The 16004-nt window shown below is 42.5% G+C and overlaps 2 protein-coding genes across 3 annotated transcripts; one reads left to right on the plus strand and one right to left on the minus strand.

Moving 5' to 3' along the window:
• Positions 1–141: 141 nt before the first annotated feature.
• Positions 142–10230, minus strand: hid1a (HID1 domain containing a). 2 transcript variants are annotated; one of them, XM_071533796.1, is made up of 20 exons: positions 10096–10230; positions 9239–9388; positions 7653–7823; positions 6991–7107; positions 6487–6489; positions 5893–5999; positions 5640–5756; positions 4949–5156; positions 4810–4866; positions 4575–4715; positions 4386–4476; positions 4122–4273; positions 3936–4014; positions 3633–3797; positions 3171–3398; positions 2603–2703; positions 2375–2443; positions 2180–2271; positions 1877–2035; positions 142–1790 (listed from the first exon to the last, which is right to left on the minus strand). In XM_071533796.1, exons 1-20 carry the CDS (start codon positions 10159–10161, stop codon positions 1727–1729), a joined length of 2337 nt encoding a protein of 778 aa, XP_071389897.1. In that variant the 5' UTR covers positions 10162–10230; the 3' UTR covers positions 142–1726. The 2 variants fall into 2 exon arrangements, with proteins under 2 accessions (XP_071389897.1, XP_071389896.1); XM_071533795.1 differs by lacking the exon at positions 6487–6489 and having other exon boundaries at positions 2375–2461; positions 2552–2703.
• A 1789-nt stretch (positions 10231–12019) lies between these two features.
• LOC139656275 (protein VCF1) lies at positions 12020–15262 on the plus strand. The gene is made up of 3 exons (XM_071533797.1): positions 12020–12620; positions 13044–13161; positions 13922–15262. Exons 1-3 carry the CDS (start codon positions 12604–12606, stop codon positions 14165–14167), a joined length of 381 nt encoding a protein of 126 aa, XP_071389898.1. The 5' UTR covers positions 12020–12603; the 3' UTR covers positions 14168–15262.
• The last annotated feature ends 742 nt before the right edge of the window (positions 15263–16004 follow it).

Consider the following 16004-nt stretch of genomic DNA (forward strand, 5'->3'; position numbering starts at 1 on the left):
TAAGTATTCTGTTTTTATGTTAAAGATTTGTTACAAGAATAAACTTGCTGGAACATCACACATTACTTGTCAGTCCAGTTGTTGATCAGTATTCCCAAAGCTGTTTTATTCCCACATACTTTGTTACATAAGTTGGTCATGTGTTCATCTGATTTTATGACTTCCTATGTACCATGTACCTTGTATTGCATCTAACAGCAACATATTACAGGTGACACATTTATGGTAATGGAAGGACATGGTTGGAAATTAATAACTCGCCTACATACTTCATCACCATATTATCAGTGTAGTGGGCAGGGCTTCAAGGGCTGTGATGGAGATGCTCTTGTTGGAGAGGGCAAATGACAATGGCTGTAAATTTACCACCACATGCAGTGCCACTTTTATGCTGCCAGGTTTAGAGGGAAACAAACTAAAAATCGACTAGGCCTCAACAAAGCTGGGAAAGACTCTCCACCAGAACTCTAGCAGTGAGCTATAGAGTTGGAGTTTATGGAAATTTCCTGGTAAAATCGGGCCTCTAATATCCAACTGTGCATTTATGTAGATGGTTTTCCGAAAAAGTTATGTTCCCTGTATGCTCCCTCCTGTATAGGATCATTGTTCAGTGACTACACTTAGAAAAACTGGACTAACTAATAATGGCAGCATAAATGAGCAACTAAAATGTTAAACCTTCAGAACCCATAGCCGGATTGATGGATAGGGACATAGTGCCACCTACTGGTCCAGAAGGAAAGGAGCAGTCTTAAAAGTACAATGTAAAAGTATCCTCCCTGGCCTGGTCAAACCACACATTTCAAGAGGGAATTCCACCAGAATGGACTACTGGGTTGTTAATCTGGACTAATTCCATAAATTAAAGTTTTATGAGCTTTCAAATAAAGGAAAATCCAAGCCTGTAACATCTAAATTGTGTTGGCTTAAGTGTTTAAATAAATACTTTGACATCAATGATTGGGATTCCCCTTGAAAACATGCTCTAAAAGCATACAGCCTGGTACTGTGACCAACACAATGCTTTTCAATATATATTTTCAGGATAATTTAAGGAAAATACAACTTTCAACATCAAGCATAGTATATACAGCATACCCAGCTGGAGCATAACTTAAGACAAAACCTAGTCATATACATAAAAACATACAGTCTGTATAGTTTGGTATTAAATATGTTTCCAAAGTTCTGTTCAGTTACATTGTCACATAAACTACAACCATATATAACAGAAGATAAGTGCAAGTTCACTTTGAAGCATGGCAAATACATGACAACAAATAACGTGAAACAATGTGCCATCCAAGATATGTTACAGGCTTCTATTAGACAGCATCATATCTCTAACACCAAGGCTGATGAAAACGTGAAACGATATTTTCACACTCTGTCTTTTACACTCCCTGGAAAAGAGCCAAAACCATTAGCAAACACATCAGTCATCTCAGTGCTTGGACAGACATTCTGTGGTCTTGAGGTCTGAGGAAATGTACAAACACAGTTGTTTACAAATATTATCGATCCATCAATCATCTCCCCTCTTCATCTGATGACTCATCTGGATGACTCTCCGACCCGAGTTGGTGGTGTAAGGGGCAAGCATTATGATGATGATTACGAGGCAACTTAAACACAGTGAGGTTTACTGGGGAACCAGCAGATACCGAAGCGAACAGGACTCCTGGAGCTAACCAGTCCCATTTTCAGTCAAAAAAAAACTCCCTGTCTACATCCTCTGGATCTCAAAGAGACGGACATCAGTGTCATACCAGATAGGCGGGTCCACGTTGCTAGAAAAACAAAACAAGATCTTAGTGTTCATTCATTAGGCAAAGATTACAGTCTGCATAATGCTCAGCTCTCATGCCTGACTCACCGCAAGTAGACCACACCCCACATGTAGGTGCGGAACCACATGGCAGTGCCTGCGTTGGCCTGATACTTTCTGATGAGGATGGGGTGAGGAACTGGAAGCAGGCCCACTAGTGTGCCATGCTGGAGGAACTTCAGGATCTCTGACTCATCTGTCAAGCCCCTAGAGGGAAATTATATGTAGGAGAAGGACAACTTAAGAAATATTTAAAGAAAGGTTGTGAGTCAGTGAATCCAGTAACACATCAAAGGCAGCCAGTGGATCCTTGTCCCTGCTGACCCAGAAGGAGCAGAAGTGATTACATACTTGTCGATGCAGATCTTCTCCACTTGGGGGACTAGCACTTGCAGCAAACGCATGATAGTCTGCAGGGGGAGTTTACACTTCCAGGAGAGAACCTACGATGAAAGAGTCAGATTTGGTCAAATACTCATTTGATGAAACTTTTCCAACTTCTATCAAAAACTGAAGGAGAGACTGAAGGCAACAGAAGTTACTGACCCATTCTGATGTGGGGGCCCAGTAGGATGCTGAAGATGCACTTGACAAACGTCTTCTCTCCATTTCAGCCTCAGTGTAGAAAACATCCTGATACAGTAGAAAAAAGTAGATTTGCTTAAGTGCATACATTATGCTTACATACAAACAAATCATGTGCACACACACGCACACACTTACTTCATTGTCTCTGCCTGAATTTGACTCTGTGTCACTGGTCCCAGCGATGGCACTTTGGTCTGAGTGGAGTGTGTGTGAGCCGTCTGTTTTTGGAACCGACACCATGGTTCCATCCTCTGATACCTGGGACTTCTCTGTCAGTTTATCAATGCCTGCAGAAAACCGTGATCCGCGCATCCATTAGAAGAGCCATGATACAGGCAAAAGCAATAATTCTTTAACACTTTGTTCAGATACTTTTTGTTTTTTGAAGGACTACATCAACTTTTTGAGAAGTTTGCCCATCCAGGTCAACTTAACCTTCATGTACCAAGAGGGTTGGCAGAAAAAACAACTCTGGATTACTAAAAGGTCTATCTTCTTATGTTAGACAATGCTAGCTCCTCCGTGCAACATGTTAGCATACGGACAGGACAGAGATACTGTATGTACCAGAGACACTAGAGATTGATTTTGATGATGGAGTAGATGGCTTTAGTGGTACTCATATCGTAACACGTAGATAAGGTAAGTTGACCAACAAGCCAATTTCCCAAAAAGTCGGTATAGTCCTAACAACAACAACAAGTAACATTCAAATAGTAACATCCAAATAGCACACAAATAGGGCATCCTGTACCTGGCATAGCGACCAGACTGGTCTTCAATGTACCAGGCTCTGCGGGCACAGCAGGGTGGGAGCCCTCCATGGAGACCGTCTCCTGGGAGCTGGTACGGGAAATGACATCGGGCGACTTCCTCTTCCTCTGTAAAGCCTTCTGGATGGAGCCGGGATCAGACGGCAGGTTGGCCAGCTGGTGGAACACGTTACGTTTGCGTATGATGGCGTACACCAGGTTGCAGTTTCCTGGAGGTGGGTAAGAGCAGAATACATTTATAGGCGCAAAGTCCATCTAAATTTGCCATCTAAACTTTTCTTTTCGTTTAAAAGAATACAATGAACAACAGGGAAAACATGGAAAGTCCATTCAAGCCCAGAATTCTGTAACATGACACCATTAAAGTCTGGACAAGAAATGTAACCCATGAGACACATAAAGGTAATCAATCATGTGCCAAACATTTGAAAGCTTCCTCTCACCATCAAACTGGTACTGGATAATATTATTGAAAGCCTCGAGCAGGAAGAACACAAGGTGGTGGTTCTGCGCTGCAGAGAAGAGGAACCAGTTGGTGGAGAACGCCTCCAGCAGGTGGAGCAGTTTATTAGCTGCCACCATGGACAGACTCTTCAGGTAGGGAGACACTAAAGTGGAAGGAGAGGAAATGTTAAAAAAAAACATGATATCCATCTATTATGTGGCTGATAATACTGTTTTAAACGCTTGGTGTTGAAAACAAAATCTATGTGCACTGCCCAACAGATGGAGCCAACGCTAGTCACCATTCACTACGATGGTGAGCAGACAGTCAAACAGAGGCTGCAGACGCTGGTGCCCGCTGGTGATAATCTTGTGGAACACCTGCAAAACAAACAGAGAGCCTTATGTAAGCATTAACTGCTTTTCACTGGGTAAACACCAGGAACATAAGTATTCAAGATGGCGCAAATGTAGCAGGGTTTTTTTACCACTATCAGCAGGTCGGCATGGGTCCCTGTAAACACCGGGATGTCCATAGGCACGTGGATGGAGTACGGCTTGTTCAAACGCACACCAAAGTTTCTCTCCCCACTCAGCAACAGCAAGATGAACACACCAATGTGCATGAGTCCAACACGGGCTGCCGCCAAGAAATACACACGTCAGAAGGAGAAGAATGCACAATGCATAGTGAAGGCTTGTAGGATGCAGTTTTCCCGATAAAAAGGCAATAGATAATAGATAATACTCACACTGGTCAGCCCTGGCATCATTCAGGTAGAAGAGTATAGGCACCAGAATGTCCAGCACGTCACTACTCTTCAGGACAAAAAACAGGAACTTCTGCCATGGGAACACAAAGGAGATGGCACTGAATAAAGCAACCATGGCTATTTTTTAGGAAACTCTTTAAATATTCCTCTTTAAGTGTGTTCCCCAACCTTATTGAAGTCGCAGAGCTTCCAGAAGAGCACCAACAGCTCTTGGTGGAACTGGATCTTCTTGGTGGAGTTGGGCAGGTAGGTCTGAGTCAGCGGGTTGGTCAGCAGACGAGCTAGGCCCTTCAGCACAAAGTCATAGTCCTGCGGATGGGGAGACACAAGAATGGTTTTGGACAAGGGGTCTTTACAGGGCAGATCTGCATGTACTTTATGGAAAAAATGAGAGAATGAGTACCTCTTCTCTGTGAATTCTCGACAAATAATTCACAAACAGGTTGTCTGGGCCTGTAGACTGCAGAGAGAGAATGAAATTAAAACACATCGTCCATACCCTATATTATTGGTAATCCAAATATAGGGGTCTGATGTCTTACCTCCTGCTCCTCCATGCTGGATGGGGAGGCAGAGCGGTGGGCCAGCCCTCCCTCGTGCTCCAGCGTGACAATGAGGATCTGCACAGCCTGCTCCACCAGCTGCTCCCGGTAGTCAGAAAAGAGCAGGTGGTTGTACGGGATGCCGTAGCCCACTGGATCATAGGCACACACCACATTGAGTAGAGAGGTGAACAGAGGTAAGGCATGCCTAGGGAATAAGATGTGAAGAGCATGTTAGGGACACGTGCGTGTCTTTGTGTAGAATTTATCCTGTGACTCTATAGCTGGCTTATCATCCAAGTACTTTTATGTGAATTGTGATGTACTGGATTAGAGAGGTTGAATGGAGATGGCAAATTTGGATAAAATAAATCAATATTGCAAAAATGTTTTTACACTGTTTCAGGCAGTAATGTCTTTTATCAATTAAGAAATGATTTATTAATTTCCATAACAGTGATGGAAATGCATCTGTCAAATAAATACTGTCATAGCATGAAGACTCTTGTGTTGTCCGACGTAGCTATACTTTCAGGAAGCCTATTTCTTTGCTTCAATCCAGCTGATAGAAACCCACCTAGTTTGCACACACATTTCAAAAGTTCGCTTAATGATTCGCTTGACAGCTGGATGAACACATAGTATGTGTAGTATGTGTGTTTGTGCATACTTATCTGCATACTTATCTTACCTATTTTCTGAGGAGCAGAAGAAAGTCACCCAGGGGTTGAGAACATTGTTGTCTGATGAAGGAGGCAGGTACATCGCCTCAGAGAAGCAGGTTAGTAACAATCTCAGCAACTCAGTCCTGATGAGGATCACAGAGGAAGACAGAGAGAGGCAAGAAACAAAAGCATGTCAGTCAAAAGTCAAGATGAGAGAGTAAAGAACAACACAGACATTGCCAACCAAGCACACCAAGGGCACCCGGCACCCTGACTCACCTATTCAGGTCATGGATGTAATTGAGAGGGGGGGACTGTGCGAAGCCCACCCCCGCCTCCCAGATGTACTCACAGCTGTCTATAGACTGCATGTCCTCCACCGAGTCCTGGATGGGGCGTCAAAAGACATCCACTTGAGTTATTCAAGAAGAGACAAATCAAATTCTCTCATATATTAGGTACTGGATTTAACATGTTCTCAGTGACATTGCATATGTTCTATGTGTATATTCTATATGTCTATACTTTCTCTCAAGGGCCTCAGGATCTGTATCTGGTCTTCCTGTATTCAGTGATGTGATTTAGAGCAGTGATTCTCAACCTTTTTCATATCAACAACCCCTAATTTAGTACACATTAGGGCCACGGACCCCCATTCAATGAAATGTTGTCTCTCTGACCCAAATCTGAGAATATTTTTATTGTTAGACATGATTTTGTCCAGAATTTTGTCCAAAGCTTTCTGTATCGTAGGTAGAAAGATAACAGTGGAACTATGATCAAAATAGTTATTCTTCTACGTTCTCTAATTGTGTTAACTTCTTTTAAATTAAATAATGGTGAAGTTTAACACTTCATCAATTTGCTAGGGACCACCTGGAACCCCCTCAAGGACCCCGGTAGTCCCTGGACCCCAGGTTGAGTACCACTGATTTAGAGAGGAAATGGTAATATGATAAACAAATGCTGCATGTTATCCAGGATGTTTAATATATGGAGGCTTTTCCTCATCAAGAGCAACACTGCAGTCTGACACACAACATTCCATTCTTGCTAATGAGTGACAAAGAACTCTTTCTGGTGAGACCAGTGGTGTATCACGCTCTGGGATCTCTTTCTACAATCTCTCTTCAGACAAACTTGGGTGACAGGCTAGTTTGGGCAGTTTTACACCAGGAAGAAGGAAACACTGCTTGGAAAAACCTCCTTCACCTTTATATATCAAACCTAGCGCAACCTTGAAACGTGAAAGTGTGTCAAACTATGTTCCAGCTACCTGTCATAACACGTCAGAGATTATTTACGTCTGCTGGGTGGCGATGAAATGACAAGCTTTGATGACGTGGCATGCAGGGCAAGAGGTCACCCGGTACTCACAGGGCCTCTCCTGTGGCTGTGCACAGTGAAGTCAGGGCAGAACAGCAGGTCAGCGATAGCCAGGAGCAGCGATTCGGCCAGCGGACGAGCTCCATCATCATCATCCATCTCATCTGTCTGGGAAGGAGACAAAAGGGAGGCACACATGAATGGGATCAGATCTAGATGTAGAACATTGTTCTGTGACGGGTAAAATTGTGCAAGAGTGTTCATGGCTCCGATGGAACGTTTGAGAAACAGATGAAATCACCTTGTTGCACTATGTTTCCTTTTCATCTTTCTCTACAGGGAAATGGAAATGACACCTCCTCTAAATTCTACACTACAGCTGGAATGAGGAAAACAATTACCAAAATGAGCGAAGGGCTTGCCTTGCCTCAACAGAAGAGGCTTACAGCCCCCGCAGATTCATTATAGCACTGGACTGAGGAGACACCTGGGACACAGGATGAGAATATTGATGCATTTTCGTGACTGCTCTATCATACAGTTTTAGTAACAACTGTGTCATGGCGTTTGCAGTAATATCACGCAAATGGCGGTGACACGCTCTGATCCGCAGTGTTAAGAGTGATCAACAGGTCTTGATACTTACATGAATTTATGTTTCAAATGACTGAAACAACTAACCATCATAGGCTTCCTTTACTCTGCCCACTCACCCCAGCCCGTCCAGCGCCCGGCACAGTGGACCAGAAGAATCCCCTCCAGTCCTGGTCCTCAAAGATGTAGGGCAGGATGCGGCTCAGTATGCGGGTGCAGTTCAACACCACCTGCTTCTCCCTCTCCGTGGGACAGCCAGACTCTGCCCCCTGCACCAGCTTCTCCACTGCCTGAGGGACAGGGGCATGTGGCCAGGAGGTACATGTGTGTGAGGGTTAGGGTTGCTGAACCAGACAAAGTATAGAGGCAAACACACACACTACATTAAAGATCCAGTGCAATGATTTTCATTCAGTCAGTGAAAGTTTGCTATGGATTTCTAATGCGAGGGGTGTCATCAGTATTTGATGGTTAATCTAAGTTATTATAACTGCTTTGTTGCCTATTTATTGCTTGGTGTCCAGCCCCCATGAATTGAAATAACTGCCGGTGGATAGGGTTGTGTCCAGACCGCTATGAATCGCCATGCAAATTCAAAACGTGCTAAATACTGTGATTCATGGGGGCTGGACAACAGGCAAGCCTATTTTTCTATGCCCAGCCAATTCTCAGTAGGTTGAGAAGACCCTGTCAACATGGTCAACATGCTTAGCACCAAAACAAACCTCTGAGTTTGTGACTTCTTGGTCCGTTAAAAACAATGGTACCACTCCTTTCTTCAACATCAACTTACTTGTACAGTAGATATAAGTGTTTATTGGTGCCAGTTGCTTAAGCCCTCCTTCCGAAAATGGGCAGCGCAGACAAAGCTTGTAAAACAGAGTGAGCCTAATCCTTCCCTCTAACTGTGCCATCCGCTGGATGTTTATGTTTTTGTCACTGGGGAACAAAGATCCAGTGCTAGAACTTGGCCACTCATCAACAATACATATTTGAGGCTTCCTGATTTTATGTAGTTTGGCAAAAACCAAGTTAGCTCTCTGACTGACAGACATGGATACTGTCCAATCAGAGTCTTCATTAAAATCTGGGTATTTGACATCATTTACCACAGGAGGTAGATTGGATTTCTAAATAGATTTAATTCTGTAACTTTACATTAACCTGCCCTTTGTTAAACAATACAATGAGATGGGGAAATGCGATTCTCATTTCACTGGACCTTTAATAAGGATTTGACTTCTGAACTTTATTCAGTTATGTCTACATAATCAACAGCATGCTGCAGCCCATGTCTAACATAGGTAACAAAACCCACTGAATCCTAGGGCTCTCGTTGGCTCCTCCTCTTTATTTCATTAGGGAGCAGTAAGTCCCCAGTATGTCTGCTTTGTTTCTGATAGGCAGCTTCAAAAGGAAGCTTGGAGCTGGAGACGGGAAGGGAGGGGAGGGGAGGGGAAGTTGACTTGCTTCTTTCCTAAATGTGAGCGCAATAGGCACTGACTTGCTGACAGAAGCCTCTGCAGGGCTCTAACAAAAACAAAAACCCTGCACAGTTTCATAACAACACGATTCCATGACTATGCCTCCTTATGAGATGTTTTTTACCTGATACTGCTAAGTAATCTCCCGAAAACCTTGTACAAACAAGATTACATTTCATCAACATATAAACATTTCATACCAAGACTTGTGGATCATGTACCTTATAGCAAAGGGTTGCTAAATTTGAGGGGGACTCCTCTCGAACAGCTCTTATCTCTGCAGCTGGCACCAGTGCAAAAACATCCTGGACCGTGGTGGTGGTGTCTGCCCAGAACTGGTCCCAGAAGGCATCGTCTGTGGCTTCCACTGGCTGGAGGAAATAATGTTTACACTACAATTCCCATCTCCCATACTGCTTATCTGGGCCAAATGGGGCGTTTTATGTGAATCAGATTTGAGATACTGAGTGATTTTGCAAGGCAGCTCAAATATAATTTTGCCCTTTTCATCATCAATAATAAATGCTATATGTTTTGTCTTGCATTATAGCACATCTCGGCAAAAAAGAGCACCTTATGGCAATGTAAACACAAGCTCTATAGACAACAACATGAGGAAACATGATCTGGCGCACTGATCTCAGCACAGTCCACCTGCCGCATCTGGAAGCGTGGTCATTTTCTGATGGGACCTACGTCATCAGCACTGATTTAGCTACGCCACCCTAGTGTTTATCTTTCCACTAAACGCAGAGGTAAATAGCCTTTTGGTTTATGACAGCTCACGCGCATCACAGAATCGGCCATTATTTAATGCAACAGTAAGCAAATGTGTCAGCGCGACTGACATATTTGGGGCACGTTGCAGAAATCGTCCTAAATCTGCCGTATTAACTGATTACACGTTTCCTTTTTTGGCAAAACAATAGAATGTGCATTGAACAGGCTTTTTGCCACCAGATCTTGAGCGTTACCTCATCTCCTCGGTGATGCTCTCGCAATTGAGTATATCTGGTGCGCTCATCGCCACTGTTTCCCTATGCAATCCTTCATTCTGTTGCATGGAAATGTAAATTACCTGTGTTTTGGTTGTCAGCTGTATCACCGCTTTCCTGAAGTTCAGCTTAGAGTCGGTGCTGCCCATTTCGATTATTTCCCTTTATTATAATGGGACCGCTGCTGCTGTGAATCCCAGTTAATCTCACCTCCTTCCTTCGCTTGAGTCATTGGCGGAGGCGTTTTCTGCGCTATTGGTTGGCTGGACAGCGCAATACAGACTGCAACTTCCGGGTTCGGAAGGTATCAATCGTAGAGATTCAGTGTTTTTATACCAGCAATTCATTGCTACGTTATAATGAATTCAAAATAGTAAATTTTTACCAATATCTTGGGGTGGAATTTTTTTAAATGATCCACTCTTACCTATATACTGCCATGTATCCTACTAACGACTAACTGGGCGATGGGCTGCAGCTTGTTGTCCATTGCATGTAAAATTTGTTTTATTTGTGGTTATGTATTTTCAACCACAGCAGTAAGCATTATATTTGGTTATATTGTATCAGCAGTAAACATACTGTACTCAATCTGTTATAAACAGCGACATCTTTTGGGGTAATGAATATAGCCTATGTCAAGCAATAGGACAATTTGTTGAGTGGGGTTGCTTTGATTCACCACTAAATAATAAAACTTGTGTAATTGCAAGCAACAAGTGGCAATATTTAGTATGAGTACATGATGATAGTTTAATACATAAATCATTACATTAATTAGCAGCAACCAGTCCTGTTCTTTCTTGCGCTGCATTGGAGCATGCGCGCCAGTGTGTATTTTATGGTGCCTTCAAGAGCTCCTCGTAAAAGCCAACCTCCCAACTCTATAGCAAAACGAACTTGTTGGTGGCTGTTTTGTTTCAGAAATCAAGTGAGCTACTATGTATTTAGCATCAGAACTATCAGGAGGAAACAGTACATGCATCTACGCATGTCTGAACGCCTAGACATTTGCTGTACATAATACATATGGCCTTCTGCATACCTGTTAAAGTGAACATGAAGCACATTTTGCTATAAATAGGTGGGTAAACAAGATGGTTAGTACAGCGAGTAAGGTCATTGGGGAGCAGCAGGTCTGGCTCATTGATATTTATAAGAAGCGGGTAATAGGAAAGTCAAACAGCATTATTGATTGTCCTGAGCAGTCCCGTACTATGTTGAGTTTGACCTCCCGCCCTCAGGAAGATTGATTAGAACAACTTCCTCAATTTGCACTAAATATAAGTATTATTCTATTTATCATAATAATAATAATAACAGCATAGCACTTTTTGCACATATGCATTTCTTTTTGCACAGAGTCTGTAACAAGACGTGGAACTCCTTATCTCTTGGATTCTGTGAATCCTTCCATGGTGGATTGTTTTCCACATTGTATTGTATGTTCTGTATCCTGACTGCACAACAAATGTATCATTTGGGACAATAAAATTATTGATTGCTTGATTGAATTATTTATTTTCTTCATATTCTCATATTCTTCTAATTTTCTATATAATGCATATATTTTAATGTTTTCTAACTTTTATTTATTTCATATATTTCTGGTAAGCCTATTATTTTTTAGTATATTTTCACATCATAGCCTACATATTTCTGTTGTCTCAGTTTGTTCTACTGCCATTATTTTGCACACCGTCCTATTGCTGTGGTTTATTTTTTTCATACGTTTCATCCATACATTTATGCTTAACACGTTTTAGCATTGACATATGTTTAAATATCCGACATTTTGCTATAGCCATACTTATGCTGTGATAAAAACAAAAATACATCACTAGAAGTTAAGCAACCAAGAAGTGTTTTGAAGTTTACCACTTCGTTGGGTCATTCATGTGACCTATACTCGGAAATAGGATTTTTTCAAGAGCATTTAAAGGCAACGTTACTGCGCGCTGCGCAGCCGCAGTACCATGTAAACACAACTGCCGCGGTCGGTTGTCACAGGAGGTTGAACTAGAGATAGCTAATCTCACCCTCAGGTTGTTGCACTGAGACGGTTAGCCTTCTATCAGACAAGCTTAGTGTTTTTTTCTTCCACACGTGTATTGTGGTCAACTAATCTATCATCTAACTTTACTGCTTTGTCGTGCTTGAAAGGGATCGGTAACACTGAGTAGTCAGCTGCAGCTCGAGCAACATTTAGCTAGCCAGCTTAGCTAACTGTTAGCTAACTGTGGTGCCAGAGTTAACGTTAGCTAGTAGCTAAATCTGTAGTGAGACTGACTTTACCTCGCTACCCAGCGCCCAGTCTTTCTTGTTTGCCATCCACTAGCTAAGTAGCTACAATGTCTGTGTAGTTAGCTTGTATCTGACGACTTTTAACCAAAATGGCTAACGGTAGCACCTTATTGACTATGCCGAATATTTAGCCAGCTAGCCAGCTTGCTAACTCAAGAGAACAGGCCAACGACTGACAGAAAACAAGCCTGTCACTGCAGCCGACAACGTCAACTAGCCGGGCCTCCTATCTGGTTAGGATAAATACAAAGTCTACTCATCTAGATTGATGCATTTAATGTCGTCATATGTTGACTGAAAACAGGTGAGGGCTTCGGCATCTTCGCACTATCTATGATCTTGTCTGAAAATACCCTATGGCCCAGTTGGACCAGCCCAGTTGTCTTTGTTTAGCTATAACGTTATTGTTAAGCTTCATGCTTGTCTGAGATACTCCATACAGGGAGTTGGAGCATAGAGTCAGCCAGAGAACAGTGTTACGTCTTGGCATGTTATATTAGTGTTATTATTTTTATTCATTCACCAAATATAAACGGATAAGATCTGACCAGTACCTGTGTTTGCCTACTTGTTGACTTTTGATATACTCAAAACCCAAGTGCTGTATCCATTTTTTCTTACAGGTTGTTAGGGGTATTCTGTGACCAGTAGCCGTTTTGCTTGATTACATTCATGTGTAGGCTCTAATGTCTGTTCATGGGTATGATTTTTCCTGTATGTCAAAAAGGAAACGGCAGCGGAGTGGTGGTGAAGAGGAGAATGGCCAGCTGGTGCCCCAAGCCAAAAGGCTGAGTAGAGCTCATCCTCTCTCACCTGAGCCAGGCCGGGATGCCTGGGACTCTGAGGTACAAATGAGCTTCAGAGGAAAAGTAAAAATGGCATTACTGACAGTGACGGTCACCTGTCCTTGCCTCTCTCAGCACTGCTTTGTTAATAGCAATATCATGTCAGCTTGCAACTGGGCAAACGGTTCCCTGTCCTACCTAAAGCAGAAATATTACTTGATAACTATTTGTCTTATTATTTTAGGCTACTTAGAGATATTCAGGGTTCCCAATGGGCCCTGAAAATCCTTGAACGTTTCTGGATTTGAGGAAAAATACAGTAAGGCCCCAAAAGTTTTTGTAAACAAATGGATGGACTTGAAAATACTTGATCTTTAAAATTAAACTGTAGGACCGAAATTTCAATATGCCCCAGTTCTCTGGCCCTCTCTCCGTCCTTGGAGAGAGGGCCTCCACATCCCGAGGAAAACCCTATGATGAATATTTACCTAGATATAGCCACAGTTTTAAAATGAATGATTTCACCAGGATATCTTGACTTGACAAAATCATGAGTGAAAAATGAGGCCTCTCTGGTGTCTAATTTTGACCATTGCTATGTCTTACCCCAAAACATGCCAGTTTTGGGTCCTTGAATTTTACAATTCAATTTCATGTCTACATTTGTGTGGACATGAAATTCAATCTCAGCCTGGATATTGACATATTGCTGTCACTTTACTCTGTCAGGTAAACATAGGTTCTTATAAGGAAACAATAACTAACTTGACAGTGAACATGGCTTGCTAGCTCAGCACTAATGTTATCTCTCATATTCCAGTCATCCAACAGTGAGAGCAGTGGGATCAGCAGTCCAGAGCATGCGGTCGGGAGCTGCAGCAGTCAGTGTGCTGTGGACAGTCTGGGCGGCCCCAGCGCTCCGGGCCCCTGCAGCCCCCTCAGCTTGGCCGACTCCTCAGAGCTGGCCGGCCCCACAAACCTGATCTCCTACCACCAGATCAACCGCATCCTGAGGGAGGCCCACTTCCAGAGCCTGCAGAGCCGAGGCCACCTCAGAGACACATGATTACCCCATAGCGAGCGCCCCTCTGCCGGCCACCAGAGGACTGAAGCCCCTTAAAGCATGTCAGAGCATCACATGGTGAATCATGTCACTCAGCTCTTCCCCACCCACCTCCAGTTCTCATGATATCTCACAGCTCTGTTTTCTCTATATATCTGTGGATGGAGACCAGGTCCTTGTCTGGTATCTGGAGGGGGTTCATCATTAGAAAAAAAAAAGTAAGTGATAATCATTTTAGCAATAATAACTGTGTGATCGACTTGAAACATTTTTTTGTGACCCACTTGATTTCTGACCAGTCTGGTTTACATGCTGCTCTAAGAGCCTCATAGTGACTGATTGTTGATGATGAATCCATTTGTTTTTTTCATAACTTGGTTGTATGAAAACAGTGCTGCATGAATTGCAGAAATGCAACCAAACACTATTCTTAGGCCGGTCAATATGACTTGTTTAGTCTCCTGATAGGGTGTCTGATGTTGTATTATGCTGAATCTGAACTGTGTTTAAGTACATGGATCAGTCTCGGGGAGGATTTGCACTTGGATTACCTTTTTGCTTTCACATTGTTACAGGGCTCCTTAGACTTTATTGAACCTTAATCAAATGTGTTTTTTTTTTATTGCTTGTATGGAGGGGTTTTTGATGTGGTAATGGGCATGTAGGGAAATGTACTTTTTCTGTCCTGTATGTAGAGCAGAGGGGGTACAGCCTTTAGGGACAAAAATACATTCCCCAGGCTTTGTTTGCAATATGGCTCAAGCCACTAAAATGCTCTCGTTGCAAGCAAACCTTCCTGCTTGTGCACTACCATTTGATGGTTGCTGTATGACTGTCCTGTGCACTGAACATCCAGGTATAAGCACTGACCGTAAGGCTGTGCATTCCTCCTCCTTTTCTTAAAGTGGGATTGGTTTCATTGCTGACTCCTTATCCCAGGAACAAGCTCAGCTATTCATCTTTTCAGACTGTGTTTGGTGTTATCAGAAATCAAAGCGTTTTGAAGATGTGCTTTATTTTTATGATGATATATTTTTTTGTATTTAGGATTGTACATGACATTTACCTGCCATTGAAGTTTTTTTTTTTTGTAAATTCGCCTACATTTCAAAAATAAAAATTGATGTTTTCAAACATATGTGTTTTGAAATCTTTCTCACACATTTGACAAGTGAGCATATATTTCTCTATTTTACTGTGATGGTAAATTGAGTAGGCTGAAATGGCTGCACTGCGCATTTTTTTTTTTTTTTTTGCCACATAATAGACCTCAAAATGAGGATCCTGATCTTGTGAAGACTAATATTTTCTTCAGAGTCTGGGTCCCATACATACTATGTTTATTTCAGTGAGGACATACTTATTGGGTTTGAATTCTAGGTATGCACTACACCGGCTGTGATATAGGAATCCCCACATACTCCCCTTTTCTTCCAAATGGATAGTAATGAATGACTCCCCATGCACTGAGACCATCATTAATGAGATATGACCTGTATGAGGGAGGAGCAGTGAAAGGTTCCTTTAATTAGCACACTACATGTCCTTGTCTTGTCACAGACACAGAGTAACAGATTACATACATTAATGCACCACACGTAACCACGGATACCTTGCCTGCTACTGTGGGTCCTCATTACTAGCTTCCTTTGATTCCCCCCACACCATATCTACCAAGTTAGGGATGACGAATGGGCCAATGATAATCCATGATTAGTTATCTTTCTGCACCATGACAGCATAGTTATTTCTTTTCAGGAGTGCAAGCCTTCTCATTATCTCAGGAAATTCAGCTACCAAACATACAGTAGGCCTACAGTAACAACATTTAGAGAGGGGA

Source organism: Centroberyx affinis, unplaced genomic scaffold (genome assembly GCF_046629955.1).
Source record: "Centroberyx affinis isolate AG114_WGS23_722 - 3 ecotype Tasmania unplaced genomic scaffold, CSIRO-AGI_Caff_v1 ptg002431l_1, whole genome shotgun sequence".
NCBI lineage: Eukaryota > Metazoa > Chordata > Actinopteri > Beryciformes > Berycidae > Centroberyx > Centroberyx affinis.

Bases quoted from the DNA above. Each gene is read 5' to 3' on its own strand.
- hid1a (XM_071533795.1), bottom strand. From the start codon at position 10,161: ATGGGCAGCACCGACTCTAAGCTGAACTTCAGGAAAGCGGTGATACAG. The intron at 5,157-5,639 runs GTAAGATAAGTA...CTTATTCCCTAG, and splicing joins TTCTGCTCCTCAGAAAATAG to GCATGCCTTACCTCTGTTCA. The intron at 2,036-2,179 runs GTATGTAATCAC...ATTTCCCTCTAG, and splicing joins GAGAAGATCTGCATCGACAA to GGGCTTGACAGATGAGTCAG.
- LOC139656275 (XM_071533797.1), top strand. The intron at 13,162-13,921 runs GTACAAATGAGC...CTCATATTCCAG, and splicing joins GGGATGCCTGGGACTCTGAG to TCATCCAACAGTGAGAGCAG.